The 26,466-nt window shown below is 42.1% G+C and overlaps 1 protein-coding gene across 2 annotated transcripts in view; it reads right to left on the reverse strand.

Annotated features, from left to right (window-relative positions):
- LOC110526851 (vacuolar protein sorting-associated protein 13C) overlaps nucleotides 1-26,466 on the reverse strand; it is a 253,457-nt gene that overhangs the window by 73,690 nt on the left and 153,301 nt on the right. For both annotated transcript variants that reach the window (XM_036963884.1, XM_036963883.1), the window contains 11 exons: nucleotides 22,587-22,666; nucleotides 14,263-14,322; nucleotides 13,283-13,442; nucleotides 9,211-9,330; nucleotides 8,720-8,823; nucleotides 8,428-8,595; nucleotides 6,448-6,752; nucleotides 4,788-4,932; nucleotides 1,577-1,733; nucleotides 1,363-1,487; nucleotides 563-732 (listed from right to left, as the gene is read on the reverse strand). In XM_036963884.1, coding sequence (XP_036819779.1) covers nucleotides 563-732; nucleotides 1,363-1,487; nucleotides 1,577-1,733; nucleotides 4,788-4,932; nucleotides 6,448-6,752; nucleotides 8,428-8,595; nucleotides 8,720-8,823; nucleotides 9,211-9,330; nucleotides 13,283-13,442; nucleotides 14,263-14,322; nucleotides 22,587-22,666 — 1,594 coding nt within the window. The remainder of the gene's footprint in view (nucleotides 1-562; nucleotides 733-1,362; nucleotides 1,488-1,576; nucleotides 1,734-4,787; nucleotides 4,933-6,447; nucleotides 6,753-8,427; nucleotides 8,596-8,719; nucleotides 8,824-9,210; nucleotides 9,331-13,282; nucleotides 13,443-14,262; nucleotides 14,323-22,586; nucleotides 22,667-26,466) is intronic.

Genomic DNA, 26,466 nt, shown 5'->3' on the forward strand with positions numbered 1-26,466 from the left:
TTCGCAAGGCACTGTATCACAATCAGTCAATACAACAACCGATACATTGAGACTGACCCGACTGGTACTGTCCAGAACTCAACCCAGTAGTATTGAGACTGACTGGTACTGTCCAGAACACAACCCAGTAGTATTGAGACCGACCCGACTGGTACTGTCCAGAACACAACCCAGTAGTATTGAGACTGACTGGTACTGTCCAGAACTCAACCCAGTAGTATTGAGACTGACTGGTACTGTCCAGAACACAACCCAGTAGTATTGAGACCGACCCGACTGGTACTGTCCAGAACACAACCCAGTAGTATTGAGACTGACTGGTACTGTCCAGAACACAACCCAGTAGTATTGAGACCGACTGGTACTGTACAGAACACAACCCAGTAGTATTGAGACCGACCCGACTGGTACTGTCCAGAACACAACCGAGTAGTATTGAGACCGACTGGTACTGTCCAGAACACAACCCAGCAGTATAATTCAGTAGTTTAACCTGAGGTAGTCTCCACCCCAGCCGTGACTCTCCCAACATGGTGTGACGTCTGGCGGGGGCGAGACTCACCGTGAGGTAACTCTCTGTACCCCTGTCCTCATGTCGTCCAGGGTGCAGGCTGTGAGGATGGTAGAGACCTCCATGGAGCCGTTATTAAACATCTTCCCTGAAGCCTTCATCAGGTGAAAGGTCAACTCGCCCAGACACAGCCTCTCCTGGTGTTGAGACACAGCCGATACCTTGGAAATGGGGAAACAAAGACATACAATCTGTCCATTAACCAATCAGCAGACCACTGGGGGAACTACTTAGTCATTACCACAGAGTCATTACCAGGTCATTACCACAGAGTCATTACCACAGAGTCATTACCACAGAGTCATTACCACAGAGTCATTACCACGGAGTCATTACCACAGAGTCATTACCACAGAGTCATTACCACAGAGTCATTACCACAGAGTCATTACCACAGAGTCATTACCACAGAGTCATTACAAGGTCATTACCACAGAGTCATTACCACAGAGTCATTACAAGGTCATTACCACAGAGTCATTACAAGGTCATTACCACAGAGTCATTACAAGGTCATTACCAGAGAGTCATTTTGGACAGTAATGACTGGTGTTTGGTAGATGTTCAAACTCTTCCCCCTAAGCATGGCTTTGTGTAATTATCCAGGGCTTGGAGAGCAGAGAGGACATTAAGAGTAAATGACTGTCATTAACTGACGCCAAGCGCTGTAAAGGCCCAATTCCCCCCCGTTCCTCCAGAGAATACATTACAACTGAGACTGGGCTACATCACCTATAGATATGTACCTGTTTAGTGAGACTGGGCTACATCACCTATAGATACGTACGTACCTGTTTAGGGTCATTGCTGTACAGGACCAGTCCCAGGGACTCTATGTTGAAGATAAACGTCATGGTTTCCAGGGGTTCCTCTTCTACCTGTTGTTCTGGAAGTTCAACCGTGTTCTCTACACCGTCTGAAGGACGACGACAGAACAGAAAGGTGGTCAGAAGAATTAGCAGGCTCGGGACTCAAGTCGATAACATTACACACATGACCTCTGACCTTTGGGGTAGTCTGTTTTCAGCATCAGCGTGGTCTTGTGTGTCAGGGCTGTCGTGTCGGGGCTGGTGTGTTGGTCTGGCTGCAGACAGCTGGCTTCTCCAATGTTCTCCATCAGGATCCTCAACAGAACTGTTAGGTCGTCCTGACTCAGGGCAACCTGGGGAGAACAGACGACAGAGAGGATATGTAGCTGGAGCTAATGGTTGCTAATGCTAATGTCACTAATACTAGTTCACCTGAAGAGACACAAGCACAGAGAGGATGTAGCTGTAGCTAATGCTAATGGTTGCTAATGTCACTAATACTAGTTCACCTGAAGAGACACAAGCACAGAGAGGATGTAGCTGTAGCTAATGGTTGCTAATGCTAATGTCACTAATACTAGTTAACCTGAAGAGACAAGAACAGAGAGGACGTAGCTGTAGCTAATGCTAATGTTAATGCAGCTGATAAGTAGAGCCCAAATTAACTTGAGGACAGACAGGAGACATATCGGATGGAGCCGTAGCTAATGCTAATGTTGCTAAAGCCAATAATTCTGTAGCCATTTCCGCGTTCACATCATGTCGGCGTGATCGGAGGAACATCTTGCTAATTCGGAGGAATGACTTGAAGCGTTCACTTGGTCGGAGATCGGAAGGAACGCAAGAACGATTCTCACCATTGACAGACGAAATCGCGGCAATGTTTGTTGAACACGGCATAAGGAAATACAAAGTTGATTTACTGTTTAACGGATTTTGAAAAGTGAGGTGAGCGAGCAGATAAAATTAAAAATATATTTTAAAAAATATTCACTAGAACCCCTTGTTAAAATATTAAACAATCTTTTTTTACAACACCTAGTGACATCAGCACAACATTTTAGTCATTTGGTATAATGGTTTTGGAATGACAGTCATAGGAACCATAGTTTGAGTCCTGATCAGGGTACCCGCCTAATTGGTGTCAGGAGCTGGAGAGCACAGTTAAAGACACAGTTCAGCCATGTTTTGTTTTGTTTTTTATAATTGATGTGCTAGCTGAAATATATATATATATATATATATATATATATATATATATATATATATATATATATATATATATATATATATATATATATATATATATATATATATATAGCAGCCCACTAAAGTAATCAGACCTGTTCTGACTATAACCAACTGCTTCAGCTTGAATTCTATATTTAACACGTCTCCCACTAGCTGAAAACTAGAGGAGCCTCAAAATAACTCTATAGGTATAGAGGTAACGTATAGGATGGAGCTGTAGCTAATGCTAATGCTAATGCTGCTGATAACTAGAGGAGCCTCAAAATAACTCGAGGACAGACAGGAGACGTATAGGATGGAGCTGTAGCTAATGCTAATGCTGCTGATAACTAGAGGAGCATCAAAATAACTCGAGGACAGACAGGAGACGTATAGGATGGAGCTGTAGCTAATGCTAATGCTAATGTTGCTCTCACTAGCATACAGACCTTTTTAGACAGCTGAAGCAAGCACACATTTTCTTCAGGAAATGTACTTCTTCTAGTTTAGTCATATTTATCTTACCTGACTAGCATCTATTACGTTGCAATGTCCCATAAATTGAATGCCTAAATCAACTTGAAGTATCTACAAAACGCATTTTGCCACATAACAACAAAAGGAAGGCTACAGCTAATCTTTTTTTCCCCCTTAAAATTAATGTTCGCAATTCACAAATTATTATTTTGATTCACATGATTCAATCGACAGTGGATTGAACCGAATCACAACTACTACAACGGCGAAGTGAACCGTTCGTTTCATCAAAAATAATGGTCTAAAAGAATCAATTCATTTGAATCAAATTAATAATTTAAAAAACAAATGTATTATTTTTTATATATTTTTTTTTTGTGAAGCAGGGCATTAGTTAAACTATAAATCAACTTTGTTAGGCCTACTGTTAATGTTGCTATAGGTAAAGCTAATGCTAATGTTGCTATAGGTAAAGCTAATGCTAATGTTGCTATAGGTAAAGCTAATGTTGCCTTTGCTAATGCTAATGTTGCATTTGCTAATGCTAATTCGCTGACAATTTTACAATTTAAGTCATTTAGCAGACACACTTATCCAGAGCAACTTACAGGAGCAATTAGGGTTAAGCGCCTTGCTCAAGAGCACATCGTCATGTTTGAACCAGCGACCTTTCGGTTACTGACCCAACGCTCTTAACCGCTAGACTACCGGCCTTGATTATCTTACTGTCAAACCCTAGAGGACTGTAGCATGTACCTTACATTCCAAACCAGGCTGCAAGCAGAAGTCAGAAGTTAGTTAGTGTGACTAAATCATCAATGCTCGGCTGTTATGGTTTAATAAGGGACAAAGCTACTTCAAGTCTGAAGGAAGGTGATGACATTGCACAAATTTAATTTAGCTACAACTTACCAATACCATTCTTCCACCAGAGGTCAACCATCAATATGACTAAATCATGAAAGCTCAGCTATTATAGCTTGAAGGAATTTCAGGTATCAGAGAGGGTGACATTACTACGCGAGTGAAGATAACTTCAATCAGCTTCTCTGCTACAATACAAACATCATGGTATCAAAACAGATCTTTATCTAACCACTCCTTTCGAGGGAAAGACATGATTGTAGTTACTGTTATCTCCTACCTTCATGGGCTGTGGGTCTCTATCTACCTCTATGGTTCCTGTTAGCTCCTACCTTCATGGTCTCCGTCTAACTCTATGGTTCCTGTTATCTCCTACCTTCATGGGCTGTGGGTCTCTATCTACCTCTATGGTGGTTCCTGTTAGCTCCTACCTTCATGGTCTCTATCTACCTCTATGGTTCCTGTTAGCTCCTAACCTTCATGGTCTCTGTCTACCTCTATGGTTCCTGTTATCTCCTACCTTCATGGTCTCTGTCTACCTCTATGGTTCCTGTTAACTCCTACCTTCATGGTCTCTGTCTACCTCTATGGTTCCTGTTAGCTTCTACCTTCATAGTCTGTAGGTCTCTGTCTACCTCTATGGTTCCTGTTAGCTCCTACCTTCATGGTCTCCCTGTACCTCTATGGTTCCTGTTAGGTCCTACCTTCATGGTCTCTATCTACCTCTATGGTTCCTGTTAGGTCCTACCTTCATGGTCTCCCTCTACCTCTATGGTTCCTGTTAGGTCCTACCTTCATGGTCTCCCTCTACCTCCATGGTTCCTGTTAGGTCCTACCTTCATGGGCTTGAGGTCTCCCTCTACCTCTACGGCGGCCATCTTCTGGTACCATGCTGCAGCCAGGTTCCTCTTCACTGTTAGGAGCAGGTTGACAGGCTCCAGCAGCTCAGTACTGGGCTGAGAGTCTTTTTCCATGTAAATCCTAATGAGAGAAAGCTAAATTATAGACAAGGATAGTTAGACAACTTGTTTATTTAGCTACAGTATACAGTATTAGGGTGGTATCCAGACTTTCATACCATTCCTGTACCAACCCAGGGATGTAGCCAGCAGGCCATCTACTGTAGCCAGCAGGCCATCTACTGTAGCCAGCAGGCCATGTAGCCAGCAGGCCATGTAGGCAGCAGGCCATGTAGCCAGCAGGCCATGTAGGCAGCAGGCCATGTAGGCAGCAGGCCATGAAGGCAGCAGGGATATTGATCCAGGAGGGGACTGATTATTCCTGCTTCAACCAACCAAGCTAGTTCTTGCCATCTAGCCACTTAGCTAGGAAGTTACAAACCCCAAATGTATAGCTGGAGACCTGAGATAGATAGTTAACTTATAAGCAGAGGCGTAGAATGCAACCCCCTGAGCTTTATGGGCTCCACGCTGAATTATATATGATATGATATATACAGTATAGCGCCCGAGCCTATTCAGTAAGACCACGATTGAACCAAGCAGTTTCTCTGAGAACAAAGTCTTACAACTCAAATCAAATGAATCAAATGTATTTATTTACGAAGCTCTTTTTACAACAGCAGTTGTGCTGATACAGAAACCACAGAAAGCAATGCCGATGTAGAGGAACGGTGGCTAGGAAAAACTCCCTAGAAAAGGCAGGTAAGCTAGGATGAAACCTAGAGAGGGAACCAGGTTCTGAGGGTTGGCCAGGCCTCGTCAGGTTGTGCCGGGTCGACGTTATGAGAGGACTAAGGGTAGTCAGAGGAGTTGGATAGCATTCATTCAGATCTGGGAGCAGGCATTAAACCCTTGCTTTCTGATCTGGGACCAGGCATTAAGCCCTTGCTTTCTGATCTGGGACCAGGCATTAAACCCTTGCTTTCTGATCTGGGACCAGGCATTAAACCCTTGCTTTCTGATCTGGGACCAGACATTACACCCTTGCTTTCTGATCTGGGACCATGCATTAAACCCTTGCTTTCTGATCTGGGACCAGGCATTTAGCCCTTGCTTTCAGATCTGGGACCAGGAATTAAACGCTTGCTTTCTGATCTGGGACCAGGCATTAAACGCTTGCTTTCTGATCTGGGACCAGGCATTAAACCCTTGCTTTCTGATCTGGGACCAGGCATTAAACCCTTGCTTTCTGATCTGGGACCAGGCATTAAACGCTTGCTTTCTGATCTGGGACCAGGCATTAAACCCTTGCTTTCTGATCTGGGACCAGGCATTAAACCCTTGCTTTCTGATCTGGGACCAGGCATTAAACCCTTGCTTTCTGATCTGGGACCAGGCATTAAACCCTTGCTTTCTGATCTGGGACCAGGCATTAAACCCTTGCTTTCTGATCTGGGACCAGACATTAAACCCTTGCTTTCTGATCTGGGACCAGGCATTAAACCCTTGCTTTCTGATCTGGGACCAGACATTACACCCTTGCTTTCTGCACTGATGAAGCAAAAGATGACTGTGTTAAACAGAATGCACTGACCTGGACAATTTGAGCTGTGTGAGCTGTACGTCCATGTGGTCAATGACAGCAGGAAGTGGACATCCCTCCACAGCAAGTAGAGAGAAGCTGTTGCCCACGGTGATGAGCCCCAGGTCAACCTCCAGTGCATTGTGTGAGGTGGAGGACTGAGGGATGATGATGAGAGGGGCCTTCAGCCTGATGTCCATGGAGAGACGGAAGCTCTTCTGGGCAAAGTCCCTGATGCTGGAGGCCGCCTTCTCTGCTGCCTGGGCCGTGGCCACACTCAGCGCGTCTTTGGCCGTCTGGAAGTTGTTGCTGAAATTCTAAAAGAGACGGAAAACATGGATGAGGGAAGTTCTTTAGTGGAAAGGGCACCAGAAAGGAATCAAAGTGGAGACCGAGCTAGGACGGCTAAACTTTCCGGAAACTTCTCATGTTTTCCCAGGAATCCCAGTCGGATGATTCCGGAAATTAGTAAGGTATCGCTTAACTGGGAATCATCCAACCAGGATTCCTGAAATTAGTAAGGTATCGCTGAACTGGGAATCATCCAACCAGGATTCCTGAAATTAGTAAGGTATCGCTGAACTGGGAATCATCCAACCAGGATTCCTGAAATTAGTAAGGTATTGCTTAACTGGGAATCATCCAACCAGGATTCCTGAAATTAGTAAGGTATCGCTTAACTGGGAATCATCCAACCAGGATTCCTGAAAAAACTCAGGAACTGAAGAAAGAGAGTCTCTGCACACTTAAATACAAAGATCAGTTTTAAATACTCAAGACCGTTGTCAGAGATGTCTCCAGTACCCACGCTGAGACTCACCAACTCCAGTACCCACGCTGAGACTCACCAACTCCAGTACCCACGCTGAGACCCACCAGCAAAGACATGACAAACTCCAGTACCCACGCTGAGACTCACCAACAAAGACATGACAAACTCCAGTACCCACGCTGAGACTCACCAACAAAAACATGACAAACTCCAGTACCCACGCTGAGACTCACCAGCAAAGACATGACAAACTCCAGTACCCACGCTGAGACTCACCAACAAAAACATGACAAACTCCAGTACCCACGCTGAGACTCACCAGCAAAGACATGACAAACTCCAGTACCCACGCTGAGACTCACCAGCAAAGACATGACAAACTCCAGGACCCACGCTGAGACTCACCAACAAAGACATGACAAACTCCAGGACCCACGCTGAGACTCACCAACAAAGACATGACAAACTCCAGTACCCACGCTGAGACTCACCAACTCCAGTACCCACGCTGAGACCCACCAGCAAAGACATGACAAACTCCAGTACCCACGCTGAGACTCACCAACAAAGACATGACAAACTCCAGGACCCACGCTGAGACTCACCAACAAAGACATGACAAACTCCAGTACCCACGCTGAGACTCACCAACTCCAGTACCCACGCTGAGACCCACCAACAAAGACATGACAAACTCCAGGACCCACGCTGAGACTCACCAGCAAAGACATGACAAACTCCAGTACCCACGCTGAGACTCACCAACAAAGACATGACAAACTCCAGTACCCACGCTGAGACTCACCAGCAAAGACATGACAAACTCCAGGACCCACGCTGAGACTCACCAACAAAGACATGACAAACTCCAGTACCCACGCTGAGACTCACCAGCAAAGACATGACAAACTCCAGTACCCACGCTGAGACTCACCAACTCCAGTACCCACGCTGAGACCCACCAACAAAGACATGACAAACTCCAGGACCCACGCTGAGACTCACCAGCAAAGACATGACAAACTCCAGGACCCACGCTGAGACTCACCAGCAAAGACTTGACAAACTCCAGTACCCACGCTGAGACTCACCAGCAAAGACATGACAAACTCCAGGACCCACGCTGAGACTCACCAGCAAAGACATGACAAACTCCAGGACCCACGCTGAGACTCACCAGCAAAGACATGACAAACTCCAGGACCCACGCTGAGACTCACCAGCAAAGACATGACAAACTTGTGGAGGTAGACGACTTGGACACAGCCCACGTTGAGCTGGACCTTCCCGTCTGTCTTGGAGGTGTCTGCGTAGCCGGCTCCCTCTGTCGCCTTGGGGGTCAGACTCATACTGAAACTAAACACCTCGTCTCCTACGATAGAGATGGCCTGCAACGGAGAACCAAACCGTTAGCAGGTAAACTCAACTGCAATATTTCACCGGGGTTGAATGATATACTGTCGCATCTCCCTCCGTCACTGAAATCTTTCGTGGTTTTACTTCGTGACTTACCTTCTTGTGAATACCTTTTGGGTCAACATTAATGACGATGAAATCCCGAAGGCGGGCGGAGATGTGGGTTTGAGGCCCTTGCATCAGGAGGGAACCATTGAAACCTGTACAACAAGATAAAATGTTGATCTGATGCTAACATAAATTCAGAAAAAGGTCAACAGCAAACCACACAAGCATAAGACACTTAAATAACCCCCCCAAAAAATATTTTGGGGACTTTCATCATATACAAACCTTGGCTGAAATCCCTTACGAAAGCCCTAGATGATAATCAAATGTAAGTGTAGCTGTATAAAAGACAACATTGTGTAGCCTATGAGTTCTGTACGGGCCCTGAGGGTTCTGTACGGGCCCCTGAGGGTTCTGTACGGGCCCCTGAGGGTTCTGTACGGGCCCCTGAGGGTTCTGTACGGGCCCTGAGGGTTCTGTACGGGCCCCTGAGGGTTCTGTACGTGCCCCTGAGGGTTCTGTCAGGGTTCTGTCAGCACCTTGTATCTTGATGTCAGCCATGTTGCAGTTCTGATCACACACTAGGACGTTGAACGCCCCCAGCTGCATCATCACCTTCAGGTCGACGACATCACCGTCCGACGGAGAAGCTAGAGCCGCTGTCATGGAAACGGACAGAAAGTCACACGATGATTTCGCTATTGGTTGACCAACCAAAAGAGACTTGTAAGATAGTCCCCCTTAGGCCTTCAGAATCTGTTATATCTAATGAAATGAATGGTACGTTTTCATTACTAACACGTGAAAACTAATACAAAAATACAAAAATATATATACACTGCTCAAAAAAATAAAGATTGACCTGCTGAAACAGCTCAGTGATCCCGACGCAGACGTCGAGGCTGAGTGTGAAAGTGGGTAATGTTTTAGCAGGATGTGGGTGTTTACTTGACATGGCTAAGAGGCCTCTAATCTCATCTACTGCTCTGTTTTCCATCTGTTTATGGGGCAAGATCAAGTCTACAGGATGCAGGGTGTAGGTAGGGTGTGTGTGTATGTACAGTGCTCATTCAGAAAGTATTCAGACCAATTAACCTTTTACACATTTTGTTAAGTTACAGCCTCATTCTAAAATGGATTAAATACATCCATTTACACACAGTCCACATAATGACAAAATAAAAAAACAGAAATAACTTCTTTACATAAGTATTCAGACCCTTTGCTAGGAGACTTGAAATTGAGCTCAGGTGTATCCTGTTCATCCTTGAGATGTTTCTATAACTTGATTGGACTCTACCTGCGGTAAATTCAACTGATTGGACATGATTTGGAAAGGCACACACCTGTCTAGATAAGGTCCCACAGTTGACAGTGCATGTCAGAGCAAAAACCAAGCCATGAGGTCAAAGGAATTGTCCGTAGAGCTCAGAGACTGGATTGTGTCGAGGCACAGATTTGGGGAAGGGTAGAACATGAATACTTTCTGAATGTACTATATGTAGAACATGAATACTTTCTGAATGTACTATATGTAGACCATGAATACTTTCTGAATGTACTATATGTACACAGTGTATGTAGTACATGAATACTTTCTGAATGTACTATATGTAGAACATGAATACTTTCTGAATGTACTATATGTAGAACATGAATACTTTCTGAATGTACTATATGTACACAGTGTATGTAGTACATGAATACTTTGAATGTACTATATGTAGAACATGAATACTTTCTGAATGTACTATATGTAGACCATTAATACTTTCTGAATGTACTATATGTAGAACATGAATACTTTCTGAATGTACTATATGTAGACCATTAATACTTTCTGAATGTACTATATGTAGAACATGAATACATTCTGAATGTACTATGTGTAGAACATGAATACATTCTGAATGTACTATATGTACACGGTGTATGCAGTACATGTGTGTTCATGATGTTTATAAAGGGCTGTCTCTGTGGTGCTCGTCCGTAGTGTTTACACTACTACTGTATGAGGTGTGTCGAGTGTACAAAGCAGACGGATCACTAGAAACAGACGCCGATCCCGGACGTTTGAAAAGGTCCCCAGAACGTCAACCCTCAACCAATTCTAAACAATAACCCAGCTCTGGCAGTGAACTGGTGATGCTAGGAGCCGGATCCCGCTGCTCAGACCGCTGTGCTACTACCCAGTTCACAACGCTCTAGCATCACGAGAATACTTGATTGGTAGTAGCTTGTCCTTCTGAATTATTTTGATTTTAAGCCTTCCTCCAAAACATAGCCCTAACCTTCACCACTCAGAATGAACACCTAACCTTCACCACTCAGAATGAAGACCTAATCTTCACCACTCAGAATGAACACCTAACCTTCACCACTCAGAATGAATACCTAACCTTCTCCACTCAGAATGAATACCTAACCTTCACCACTCAGAATGAACACCTAACCTTCACCACTCAGAATTAATACCTAACCTTCACCACTCAGAATGAAGACCTAACCTTCACCACTCAGAATGAACACCTAACCTTCACCACTCAGAATGAACACCTAACCTTCACCACTCAGAATGAACACCTAACCTTCACCACTCAGAATGAAGACCTAACCTTCACCACTCAGAATGAACACCTAACCTTCACCACTCAGAATGAACACCTAACCTTCACCACTCAGAATGAACACCTAACCTTCACCACTCAGAATGAACACCTAACCTTCACCACTCAGAATGAACACCTAACCTTCACCACTCAGAATGAATACCTAACCTTCACCACTCAGAATGAAGACCTAACCTTCACCACTCAGAATGAAGACCTAACCTTCACCACTCAGAATGAACACCTAACCTTCACCACTCAGAATGAAGACCTAACCTTCACCACTCAGAATGAAGACCTAACCTTCACCGCTCAGAATGAATACATAACCTTCACCACTCAGAATGAACACCTAACCTTCACCACTCAGAATGAAGACCTAACCTTCACCACTCAGAATGAACACCTAACCTTCACCACTCAGAATGAAGACCTAACCTTCACCACTCAGAATGAAGACCTAACCTTAAGCACTCAGAATGAATACCTAATCTTCACCACTCAGAATGAATACCTAACCTTCACCACTCAGAATGAAGACCTAACCTTCACCACTCAGAATGAAGACCTAACCTTCACCACTCAGAATGAAGACCTAACCTTCACCACTCAGAATGAAGACCTAACCTTCACCACTCAGAATGAAGACCTAATCTTCACCACTCAGAATGAAGACCTAACCTTAAGCACTCAGAATGAATACCTAATCTTCACCACTCAGAATGAATACCTAACCTTCACCACTCAGAATGAAGACCTAACCTTCTCCACTCAGAATGAACACCTAACCTTCACCACTCAGAATGAAGACCTAACCTTCACCACTTAGAATGAATACCTAATCTTCACCACTCAGAATGAATACCTAACCTTCACCACTCAGAATGAACACCTAACCTTCACCACTCAGAATGAATACCTAACCTTCACCACTCAGAATGAACACCTAACCTTCACCACTCAGAATGAAGACCTAACCTTCACCACTCAGAATGAAGACCTAACCTTCACCACTCAGAATGAAGACCTAACCTTCACCACTCAGAATGAAGACCTAATCTTCACCACTCAGAATGAAGACCTAACCTTCACCACTCAGAATGAAGACCTAACCTTAAGCACTCAGAATGAATACCTAATCTTCACCACTCAGAATGAATACCTAACCTTCACCACTCAGAATGAATACCTAACCTTCTCCACTCAGAATGAACACCTAATCTTCACCACTCAGAATGAACACCTAACCTTCTCCACTCAGAATGAACACCTAACCTTCACCACTCAGAATGAAGACCTAACCTTCACCACTTAGAATGAATACCTAATCTTCACCACTCAGAATGAATACCTAACCTTCACCACTCAGAATGAACACCTAACCTTCACCACTCAGAATGAATACCTAACCTTCACCACTCAGAATGAACACCTAACCTTCACCACTCAGAATGAAGACCTAACCTTCACCACTCAGAATGAAGACCTAACCTTCACCACTCAGAATGAAGACCTAACCTTCACCACTCAGAATGAAGACCTAACCTTCACCACTCAGAATGAAGACCTAACCTTAAGCACTCAGAATGAATACCTAATCTTCACCACTCAGAATGAAGACCTAACCTTCTCCACTCAGAATGAACACCTAATCTTCACCACTCAGAATGAACACCTAACCTTCACCACTCAGAATGAAGACCTAACCTTCACCACTCAGAATGAACACCTAACCTTCACCACTCAGAACGAGTTGATTCTGTTTGAACAGAAACGAGGAAAACGATGACATCTCGCTGGTATAAAGTATGTCTACTGACTTGATGAAGAAAGGCCTTCCTCTCCTTGACCTTGTGCCTAGTTTCCTTCTAAGATGAGTGCAGGCTGTTGAGTGTGTGTATGCTTATAGTGTGTGTCCGTCTGTATGTTTGTGTGTGTGTGTGTGTGTGTAAATCTGTACAGTGTGTGTTGTGTCCTTCTGTAAAGTATATTGTGTGTTTACTTGACTTGGCGGAGATGGCTCTGCTGCTCTCCTCAGACTTCTGCTTAGGCTCCTCTGGTGAGGGGGGCAGGCTGCCGGAGGACAGGGCAGAAGACAGGAAGTCTATGGTGGAGAGGAGAGCCTCCGTGTGAAGCAGTAGATCCAGGGAGGTGAAGGTCACCTACAGGAGGGGGAGACGGGGAGAGAGAGAGTAGAGAGAGAGAGAAGAGAGTTGAGAGAGAAGAGATTAGAGAGAGAGTAGAGAAAGAGTAGAGAGAGAGTAGAGAAAGAGTAGAGAGTAGAGAGAGTAGAGAAAGGGGAGAGAGAGTAGAGAGAGAGAGAGAGAGAGAGGGAGAGAGAGAGAAAGAGAGTAGAGAAAGGGGAGAGAGAGAGAGAGAGAGAGAGCGCGTAGAGAAAGGGGAGAGAGAGAGTAAGGGGAAAGAGAAAGAGAGAGTAGAGAGAGTAGAGAAAGGGGAGAGAGAGAGAGTAGAGAGTAGAGAGAGAGTAGAGAAAGGGGAGAGAGAGAGAGTAGAGAGTAGAGAGAGAGTAGAGAGAGAGTAGAGAGAGAGGGGAAAGAGAGAGAGAGAGAGAGGGGAAAGAGAGAGAGAGAGGGGAAAGGGGGGAGAGAGCGAGGGGAAAGAGAAAGAGAGAGAGCCACTTAACCAAGTCACATGGACTGTGATGATCAGACAGTAAATCAAACGAGCCCTTTGAGGTCTTAAGAGAACAGGAAGATGTCGGCAGGCTTCACAGACCTCTCAGATCCCCATTCAACAACCAGCAGGCTACATTACCACGGCCGCTGCATTTACAAAGGATGCCAGTGAAGGCATAATGTTGTATCTAACATAGACACATATCAGAGCCTTTCCCAGCATTACAACTAGTTCATGCTAGCTTAAAAACAACTGGTTGGAGTCTGGTTGAAATTATGTAATTTTAATTTTGTCCGCTTGGGTGTATAGGACGAATAAATAAACCGTTTAGACATCATTACTTACATTGATCATCTGCTCAGTATTCTTGTGAACAGTGGCAAAGTTTGGCCTATTTCTGTCAGCCTGAGAAGAAAGAAAACAACAAATCAATTAGCAGTCATTTAGGAGTAATGGAAACACAAATCAATTAGCAGTCATTTAGGAGTAATGGAAACACAAATCAATTAGCAGTCATTTAGGAGTAATGGAAACACAAATCAATTAGCTGTCATTTAGGAGTAATGGAAACAAATCAATTAGCAGTCATTTAGGGGTAATGGAAACAAATCAATTAGCAGTCATTTAGGAGTAATGGAAACACAAATCAATTAGCAGTCATTTAGGAGTAACGGAAACACAAATCAATTAGCAGTCATTTAGGAGTAATGGAAACACAAATCAATTAGCTGTCATTTAGGAGTAACGGAAACACAAATCAATTAGCTGTCATTTAGGAGTAATGGAAACACAAATCAATTAGCAGTCATTTAGGGGTAATGGAAACAAATCAATTAGCAGTCATTTAGGGGTAATGGAAACACAAATCAATTAGCTGTCATTTAGGAGTAATGGAAACACAAATCAATTAGCAGTCATTTAGGAGTAACGGAAACACAAAATCGATCACTATCACAAAACATTAGCAGTCGTTTAAATGCTCAAAATAACACAACGTAGACTTTGACCAGACCTCCTCCTGATCCTTAGAGACACTGCTTTGTTAACTAGGACCACTGGCTTCTAACAACCATTCATTTAGGAAGGTTATATCAACACGTACATCTCACTGAGAAACCCACTGACGGTCATGTTGTCAGGCTGGACGCCAGGCACCACCAAGTCTGGAGTGGGCTCTAGGCCGTGTCTGAAATGGAACCCTACTCCTATATAGTGCACTACTTGTAGCATAGGGCTCTGGTTAGAAGTAGTGCACTGCATAGGGAATATGGTGCCATTTGGGACACAACCCAGGTCTGGAGAGTGCCCTGGTCTATTGTGTTGATAATGACAGAGACAAACAGTGAGAATGTAATGCCCGTCTTGTACAGCATCTCTATAATGAGATTGAGGTTACGGGGTTGAAGATGACATATCTGGGTTGTATTGACACCAGAGCCTGCTGCCTGGCACATATGTCCACAGAGAGAGGACATACGGCTGGGGGGTTTCTGAACAGAGAACATGTCCACAGAGAGAGGACATACGGCTGGGGGGTTTCTGAACAGAGAACATGTCCACAGAGAGAGGACATATGGCTGGGGGTTTCTGAACAGAGAACATGTCCACAGAGAGAGGACATATGGCTGGGGGTTTCTGAACAGAGAACATGTCCACAGAGAGAGGACATAGGGTTTCTGAACAGAGAACATGTCCACAGAGAGAGGACATACGGCTGGGGGGTTTCTGAACAGAGAACATGTCCACAGAGAGAGGACATATGGCTGGGGGGTTTCTGAACAGAGAACATGTCCACAGAGAGAGGACATATGGCTGGGGGTTTCTGAACAGAGAACATGTCCACAGAGAGAGGACATATAGGCTGGGGGTTTCTGAACAGAGAACATGTCCACAGAGAGAGGACATACGGCTGGGGGGTTTCTGAACAGAGAACATGTCCACAGAGAGAGGACATATGGTTTCTGAACAGAGAACATGTCCACAGAGAGAGGACATACGGCTGGGGGGTTTCTGAACAGAGAACATGTCCACAGAGAGAGGACATATGGCTGGGGGGTTTCTGAACAGAGAACATGTCCACAGAGAGAGGACATATGGCTGGGGGTTTCTGAACAGAGAACATGTCCACAGAGAGAGGACATATAGGCTGGGGGTTTCTGAACAGAGAACATGTCCACAGAGAGAGGACATACGGCTGGGGGGTTTCTGAACAGAGAACATGTCCACAGAGAGAGGACATATAGGCTGGGGGTTTCTGAACAGAGAACATGCTACAATACTGTATCATTAAATAGAACTACAGTAGTGTGTTTTTGCTGTTATACAAGGCTTTAAGAACAATAAGTTATACAAGGCTTTAAGAACAATAACAATAAGTTATACAAGGCTTTAAGAACAATAACAATAAGTTATACAAGGCTTTAATAACAATAACAATAAGTTATACAAGGCTATAAGAACAATAACAATAAGTTATACAAGGCTTTAATAACAATAACAATAAGTTATACAAGGCTTTAAGAACAATAACAATAAGTTATACAAGGCTTTAAGAACAATGACAATAAGTTATACAAGGCTTTAAGAACAATAACAATAAGTTATACAAGGCTTTAAGAACAATAACAATAAGTTATACAAGGCTTTAAGAACAATAACAATAAGTTATACAAGGCTTTAATAACAATAACAATAAGTTATACAAGGCTTTAAGAACAATAACAATAAGTTATACAAGGCTTTAAGAACAATAACAACAAGTTATACAAGGCTTTAATAACAATAAGTTATACAAGGCTTTAAGAACAATAACAACAAGTTATACAAGGCTTTAAGAACAATAACAATAAGTTACACAAGGCTTTAAGAACAATAACAATAAGTTATACAAGGCTTTAAGAACAATAAGTTATACAAGGCTTTAAGAACAATAAGTTATACAAGGCTTTAAGAACAATAACAATAAGTTATACAAGGCTTTAAGAACAATAACAATAAGTTATACAAGGCTTTAAGAACAATAACAACAAGTTATACAAGGCTTTAATAACAATAACAATAAGTTATACAAGGCTTTAAGAACAATGACAATATGTTATACAAGGCTTTAAGAACAATAATAAGTTATACAAGGCTTTAAGAACAATAACAACAAGTTATACAAGGCTTTAAGAACAATGACAATAAGTTATACAAGGCTTTAAGAACAACAAGTTATACAATAAGTTATACAAGGCTTTAATAACAATAATAATGAGTTATACAAGGCTTTAAGAACAATAACAATAAGTTATACAAGGCTTTAATAACAATAACAATAAGTTATACAAGGCTTTAAGAACAATGACAATAAGTTATACAAGGCTTTAAGAACAATAACAATAAGTTATACAAGGCTTTAAGAACAATAACAATAAGTTATACAAGGCTTTAAGAACAATAACAATAAGTTATACAAGGCTTTAAGAACAATAACAACAAGTTATACAAGGCTTTAATAACAATAAGTTATACAAGGCTTTAAGAACAATAACAACAAGTTATACAAGGCTTTAAGAACAATAACAATAAGTTACACAAGGCTTTAAGAACAATAACAATAAGTTATACAAGGCTTTAAGAACAATAAGTTATACAAGGCTTTAAGAACAATAAGTTATACAAGGCTTTAGGAACAATGACAATAAGTTATACAAGGCTTTAAGAACAATAAGTTATACAAGGCTTTAAGAACAATAAGTTATACAAGGCTTTAAGAACAATAACAATAAGTTATACAAGGCTTTAAGAACAATAACAATAACTTATACAAGGCTTTAAGAACAATAACAACAAGTTATACAAGGCTTTAATAACAATAACAATAAGTTATACAAGGCTTTAAGAACAATGACAATAAGTTATACAAGGCTTTAAGAACAATAACAATAAGTTATACAAGGCTTTAAGAACAATGACAATAAGTTATACAAGGCTTTAAGAACAATAATAAGTTATACAAGGCTTTAAGAACAATAACAACAAGTTATACAAGGCTTTAAGAACAATGACAATAAGTTATACAAGGCTTTAAGAACAACAAGTTATACAATAAGTTATACAAGGCTTTAATAACAATAACAATAAGTTATACAAGGCTTTAAGAACAATAACAATAAGTTATACAAGGCTTTAGGAACAATAACAATAAGTTATACAAGGCTTTAGGAACAATAACAATAAGTTATACAAGGCTTTAAGAACAATAACAATAAGTTATACAAGGCTTTAAGAACAATAACAATAAGTTATACAAGGCTTTAAGAACAATAACAATACGTTATACAAGGCTATAAGAACAATAACAATAACAATAAGTTATACAAGGCTTTAAGAACAATAATAAGTTATACAAGACTTTAAGAACAATAACAATAAGTTATACAAGGCTTTAAGAACAATAACAATAAGTTATACAAGGCTTTAAGAACAATAACAATAAGTCTCCATAAGAATAATACATTAAAGCAATATGTTTGTACCATGTTGTGTTGCTACCATGTTGTGTTGCTACCATGTTGTGTTGCTACCATGTTGTGCTGCTACCATGTTGTGCTTCTACCATGTTGTGCTTCTACCATGTTGTGCTTCCACCATGTTGTTGTCATGTGTTGCTACCATGTCGTGCTGCTACCATGTTATTGTCATGTGTTGCTACCATGTTGTGTTGCTACCATGTCGTGCTGCTACCATGTCGTGTTATTGTCATGTGTTGCTACCATGTCGTGTTGCTACCATGCCGTGTTGCTACCATGTCGTTCTAATAACCATGTTGTTGTCATGTCATGTTGCTACCATGTCATGCTGCTACCATGTTGTGCTTCTACCATGTTGTGCTGCTACCATGTCGTGCTGCTACCATGTCGTGTTATTTTCATGTGTTGCTACCATGTCGTGTTGCTACCATGTCGTGTTGCTACCATGTCGTGTTGCTACCATGTCTTGTTGCTACCATGTCTTGTTGCTACCCTGTTGTGTTACTACCATGTTGTGCTACTACAATGGTATTGTCATGTGTTGCTACCATGTGTTGCTACAATGTTATTGTCATGTGTTACTACCATGTTGTGTTGCTACCATGTGTTGCAACCATGTTGTGCTGCTACCATGTTGTGTTGCTACCATGTTGTGTTACTACCATGTTGTTGTCATATCGTGTTGCTACCATGTCGTTCTGCTACCATGTTGTTGTCATGTCATGTTGCTACCATGTCATGCTGCTACCATGTTGTGCTTCTACCATGTTGTGCTGCTACCATGTTGTGCTGCTACCATGTTGTGCTGCTACCATGTCGTGTTATTGTCATGTGTTGCTACCATGTCGTGTTGCTACCATGTCGTGGTGCTACCATGTCGTGTTGCTACCATGTCGTGTTGCTACCATGTCTTGTTGCTACCATGTCTTGTTGCTACCCTGTTGTGTTGCTACCCTGTTGTGCTACTACCATGTTATTGTCATGTGTTGCTACCATGTGTTGCTACAATGTTATTGTCATGTGTTACTACCATGTTGTGTTGCTACCATGTGTTGCAACCATGTTGTGCTGCTACCATGTTGTGTTGCTACCATGTTGTGTTACTACCATGTTGTTGTCATATCGTGTTGCTACCATGTCGTTCTGCTACCATGTTGTTGTCATGTCATGTTGCTACCATGTCATGCTTCTACCATGTTGTGCTGCTACCATGTTGTGCTGCTACCATGTCGTGTTATTGTCATGTGCTGCTACCATGTTGTGCTGCTACCATGTCGTGCTGCTACCATGTCGTGTTATTGTCATGTGTTGCTACCATGTCGTGTTGCTACCATGCCGTGTTGCTACCATGTTGTTCTGCTACCATGTTGTTGTCATGTCATGTTGCTACCATGTCATGCTGCTACCATGTTGTGCTTCTACCATGTTGTGCTGCTACCATGTTGTGCTGCTACCATGTCGTGCTGCTACCATGTCATGTTATTTTCATGTGTTGCTACCATGTCGTGTTGCTACCATGTCGTGTTGCTACCATGTCGTGTTGCTACCATGTCTTGTTGCTACCCTGTTGTGTTACTACCATGTTGTGCTACTACAATGTTATTGCCATGTGTTGCTACAATGTTATTGTCATGTGTTACTACCATGTTGTGTTGCTACCATGTGTTGCAACCATGTTGTGCTGCTACCATGTTGTGTTGCTACCATGTTGTGTTACTACCATGTTGTTGTCATATCGTGTTGCTACCATGTCGTTCTGCTACCATGTTGTTGTCATGTCATGTTGCTACCATGTCATGCTGCTACCATGTTGTGCTTCTACCATGTTGTGCTGCTACCATGTTGTGCTGCTACCATGTTGTGCTGCTACCATGTCGTGTTATTGTCACGTGTTGCTACCATGTCGTGTTGCTACCATGTCGTGGTGCTACCATGTCGTGTTGCTACCATGTCGTGTTACTACCATGTCTTGTTGCTACCATGTCTTGTTGCTACCCTGTTGTGTTACTACCATGTTGTGCTACTACCATGTTATTGTCATGTGTTGCTACCATGTGTTGCTACAATGTTATTGTCATGTGTTACTACCATGTTGTGTTGCTACCATGTGTTGCAACCATGTTGTGCTGCTACCATGTTGTGTTGCTACCATGTTGTGTTACTACCATGTTGTTGTCATATCGTGTTGCTACCATGTCGTTCTGCTACCATGTTGTTGTCATGTCATGTTGCTACCATGTCATGCTTCTACCATGTTGTGCTGCTACCATGTTGTGCTGCTACCATGTCGTGCTGCTACCATGTCGTGTTATTGTCATGTGTTGCTACCATGTCGTGTTGCTACCATGTCGTGTTGCTACCATGTCTTGTTGCTACCATGTCTTGTTGCTACCCTGTTGTGTTACTACCATGTTGTGCTACTACCATGTTATTGTCATGTGTTGCTACCATGTGTTGCTACAATGTTATTGTCATGTGTTACTACCATGTTGTGTTGCTACCATGTGTTGCAACCATGTTGTGCTGCTACCATGTTGTGTTGCTACCATGTTGTGTTACTACCATGTTGTTGTCATATCGTGTTGCTACCATGTCGTTCTGCTACCATGTTGTTGTCATGTCATGTTGCTACCATGTCGTGCTGCTACCATGTTGTGCTGCTACCATGTTGTGCTGCTACCATGTCGTGTTGCTACCATGTCGTGTTGCTACCATGTCGTGTTGCTACCATGTTGTGTTACTACCATGTTCTTGTCATGTGTTGCTACCGTGTTGTCGTTATGTTGTGTTGCTACCATGTTGTTGTCATGTTGTGTTGCTACCATGCTGTGTTGTCATGTGTTGCTGCCTTGCTATGTTGTCGTCTTAGGTCTCTGTTTATGCAGTGGTGTCTCTTGTCGTGATGTGTGTTTTGTCCTATATTTATATAGGTATAGACTGGGCTAGAGGGCTGTACTAGAGGTCAGGACTGGGCTAGAGGTATAGACTGTACTAGAGGTATAGACTGTACTAGAGGTATAGACTTTACTATACTAGAGGTCAGGACTGGGCTAGAGGTATAGACTGGGCTAGAGGTATAGACTGGGCTAGAGGTATAGACTGGGCTAGAGGTATAGACTGGGCTAGAGGTATAGACTGGGCTAGAGGTATAGACCGGGCTAGAGGTATAGAATTTACTATACTAGAGGTCAGGACTGGGCTAGAGGTATAGACTGCTAGAGGTATAGACTGGGCTAGAGGTATAGACTGGGCTAGAGGTATAGACTGGGCTAGAGGGCTGTACTAGAGGTATAGACTGGGCTAGAGGTATAGACTGGGCTAGAGGGCTGTACTAGAGGTATAGACTGGGCTAGAGGTATAGACTGGGCTATAGGTGTAGACTGGGCTAGAGGTATAGACTGGGCTAGAGGGCTGTGCTAGAGGTCAGGACTGGGCTAGAGGTATAGACTGTACTAGAGGTATAGACTGTACTAGAGGTATAGACTTTACTATACTAGAGGTCAGGACTGGGCTAGAGGTATAGACTGGGCTAGAGGGCTGTACTAGAGGTATAGACTGGGCTAGAGGTATAGACTGGGCTAGAGGTATAGACTGGGCTAGAGGTATAGACTGGGCTAGAGGTATAGACTGGGCTAAACTGCTCCTTCCATGACAGACTGACCAGGTGATTACAGGTGAAAGCTATGATCCCTTATTGATGTGTCTTGTTAAATCCACTTCAATCAGTGTAGATGAAGGGGAGGAGACGGGGTTAAAGAAGGACTTTTAAACCTTGAGACATGGATTGTGTATGTGTGCCATTCAGAGGGTGAACGGGAAAGACAAAAGATTTACGTGTCTTTAACAGGGTATGGTAGTAGGTGCCAGGCGCACCGGTTTGTGTCAAGAACTGCAATGCTGCTGGGTTTTTCACACGGAACAGTTTCTCGTGTGTATCAAGAATGTTCTACCACCCAAAGGACATCCAGCCAACTTGACACAACTGTGGGAAGCATTGGAGTCAACACGGGTCAGCATCCCTGTGGAAACGCTTTCGACACCTTGTAGAGTCCATGACCCGATGAAATGAGGCTGTTCTGAGGGAGAAAGGGAGTACAAGACAATATTAGGAAGGTGTACACTCAGTGTATAACAAAATCAATAGGCATGTCCCACCTTGAAGTATTCCACTTTGAGAAGGTCAGCACCTGACTCCACAGAGGAACTGATCAGACACAGTGGCTCACCGTTGGAATCTAGAAAACAGTCAATTGAAAATCAATGGCTTTCTGATTTACCAACTAGAACACTGGGATGTATTTCATTCCTAACCAGAATGACCAGACCAGTTTAAAATCATGGTAACTACTGTATTCCTAACCAGAATGTCATGGTAACTACTGTATTCCTAACCAGAATGACCAGACCAGTTTAAATCATGGTAACTACTGTATTCCTAACCAGAATGTCATGGTAACTACTGTATTCCTAACCAGAATGACCAGACCAGTTTAAATCATGGAAACTACTGTATTCCTAACCAGAATGTCATGGTAACTACTGTATTCCTAACCAGAATGACCAGACCAGTTTAAATCATGGTAACTACTGTATTCCTAACCAGAATGACCAGACCAGTTTGACTCATGGTAACTACTGTATTCCTAACCAGAATGTCATGGTAACTACTGTATTCCTAACCAGAATGTCATGGTAACTACTGTATTCCTAACCAGAATGACCAGACCAGTTTAAATCATGGTAACTACTGTATTCCTAACCAGAATGACCAGACCAGTTTAAAATCATGGTAACTACTGTATTCCTGACCAGAATGTCATGGTAACTACTGTATTCCTAACCAGAATGTCATGGTAACTACTGTATTCCTAACCAGAATGACCAGACCAGTTTAAATCATGGTAACTACTGTGTTCCTAACCAGAATGACCAGACCAGTTTAAATCATGGTAACTACTGTATTCCTAACCAGAATGTCATGGTAACTACTGTATTCCTAACCAGAATGTCATGGTAACTACTGTATTCCTAACCAGAATGACCAGACCAGTTTAAATCATGGTAACTACTGTATTCCTAACCAGAATGACCAGACCAGTTTAAATCATGGTAACTACTGTATTCCTAACCAGAATGACCAGAACAGTTTAAATCATGGTAACTACTGTATTCCTAACCAGAATGACCAGACCAGTTTAAATCATGGTAACTACTGTATTCCTAACCAGAATGACCAGACCAGTTTAAATCATGGTAACTACTGTATTCCTAACCAGAATGACCAGACCAGTTTAAATCATGGTAACTACTGTATTCCTAACCAGAATGTCATGGTAACTACTGTATTCCTAACCAGAATGACCAGACCAGTTTAAATCATGGTAACTACTGTATTCCTAACCAGAATGACCAGACCAGTTTAAATCATGGTAACTACTGTATTCCTAACCAGAATGACCAGACCAGTTTAAATCATGGTAACTACTGTATTCCTAACCAGAATGACCAGACCAGTTTAACTCATGGTAACTACTGTATTCCTAACCAGAATGTCATGGTAACTACTGTATTCCTAACCAGAATGACCAGACCAGTTTAAATCATGGTAACTACTGTATTCCTAACCAGAATGTCATGGTAACTACTGTATTCCTAACCAGAATGACCAGACCAGTTTAAATCATGGTAACTACTGTATTCCTAACCAGAATGACCAGACCAGTTTAAATCATGGTAACTACTGTATTCCTAACCAGAATGACCAGACCAGTTTAAATCATGGTAACTACTGTATTCCTAACCAGAATGACCAGACCAGTTTAAATCATGGTAACTACTGTATTCCTAACCAGAATGTCATGGTAACTACTGTATTCCTAACCAGAATGTCCAGACCAGTTTAAATCATGGTAACTACTGTATTCCTAACCAGAATGACCAGACCAGTTTAAATCATGGTAACTACTGTATTCCTAACCAGAATGTCATGGTAACTACTGTATTCCTAACCAGAATGTCATGGTAACTACTGTATTCCTAACCAGAATGTCATGGTAACTACTGTATTCCTAACCAGAATGACCAGACCAGTTTAAATCATGGTAACTACTGTATTCCTAACCAGAATGTCATGGTAACTACTGTATTCCTAACCAGAATGTCATGGTAACTACTGTATTCCTAACCAGAATGTCATGGTAACTACTGTATTCCTAACCAGAATGTCATGGTAACTACTGTATTCCTAACCAGAATGACCAGACCAGTTTAAATCATGGTAACTACTGTATTCCTAACCAGAATGTCATGGTAACTACTGTATTCCTAACCAGAATGTCATGGTAACTACTGTATTCCTAACCAGAATGACCAGACCAGTTTAAATCATGGTAACTACTGTATTCCTAACCAGAATGTCATGGTAACTACTGTATTCCTAACCAGAATGACCAGACCAGTTTAAATCATGGTAACTACTGTATTCCTAACCAGAATGTCATGGTAACTACTGTATTCCTAACCAGAATGTCATGGTAACTACTGTATTCCTAACCAGAATGACCCGACCAGTTTAAATCATGGTAACTACTGTATTCCTAACCAGAATGACCAGACCAGTTTAAATCATGGTAACTATTGTATTCCTAACCAGAATGACCAGACCAGTTTAAATCATGGTAACTACTGTATTCCTAACCAGAATGACCAGACCAGTTTAAATCATGGTAACTACTGTATTCCTAACCAGAATGTCATGGTAACTACTGTATTCCTAACCAGAATGACCAGACCAGTTTAAATCATGGTAACTACTGTACTCCTAACCAGAATAACCAGACCAGTTTAAATCATGGTAACTACTGTATTCCTAACCAGAATGTCATGGTAACTACTGTATTCCTAACCAGAATGACCAGACCAGTTTAAATCATGGTAACTACTGTATTCCTAACCAGAATGACCAGACTAGTTTAAATCATGGTAACTACTGTATTCCTAACCAGAATGACCAGACCAGTTTAAATCATGGTAACTACTGTATTCCTAACCAGAATGACCAGACCAGTTTAAATCATGGTAACTACTGTATTCCTAACCAGAATGTCATGGTAACTACTGTATTCCTAACCAGAATGTCATGGTAACTACTGTATTCCTAACCAGAATGACCAGACCAGTTTAAATCATGGTAACTACTGTATTCCTAACCAGAATGACCAGACCAGTTTAAATCATGGGAACTACTGTATTCCTAACCAGAATGACCAGACCAGTTTAAATCATGGTAACTACTGTATTCCTAACCAGAATGTCATGGTAACTACTGTATTCCTAACCAGAATGACCAGACCAGTTTAAATCATGGGAACTACTGTATTCCTAACCAGAATGACCAGACCAGTTTAAATCATGGTAACTACTGTATTCCTAACCAGAATGTCATGGTAACTACTGTATTCCTAACCAGAATGTCATGGTAACTACTGTATTCCTAACCAGAATGACCAGACCAGTTTAAATCATGGTAACTACTGTATTCCTAACCAGAATGACCAGACCAGTTTAAATCATGGGAACTACTGTATTCCTAACCAGAATGACCAGACCAGTTTAAATCATGGTAACTACTGTATTCCTAACCAGAATGTCATGGTAACTACTGTATTCCTAACCAGAATGTCCAGACCAGTTTAAATCATGGGAACTACTGTATTCCTAACCAGAATGACCAGACCAGTTTAAATCATGGTAACTACTGTATTCCTAACCAGAATGTCATGGTAACTACTGTATTCCTAACCAGAATGACCAGACCAGTTTAAATCATGGTAACTACTGTATTCCTAACCAGAATGTCATGGTAACTACTGTATTCCTAACCAGAATGACCAGACCAGTTTAAATCATGGTAACTACTGTATTCCTAACCAGAATGACCAGACCAGTTTAAATCATGGTAACTACTGTATTCCTAACCAGAATGACCAGACCAGTTTAAATCATGGTAACTACTGTATTCCTAACCAGAATGTCA

The sequence above is a fragment of the Oncorhynchus mykiss genome, chromosome 26 (assembly GCF_013265735.2).
Source record: "Oncorhynchus mykiss isolate Arlee chromosome 26, USDA_OmykA_1.1, whole genome shotgun sequence".
Lineage (NCBI taxonomy): Eukaryota > Metazoa > Chordata > Actinopteri > Salmoniformes > Salmonidae > Oncorhynchus > Oncorhynchus mykiss.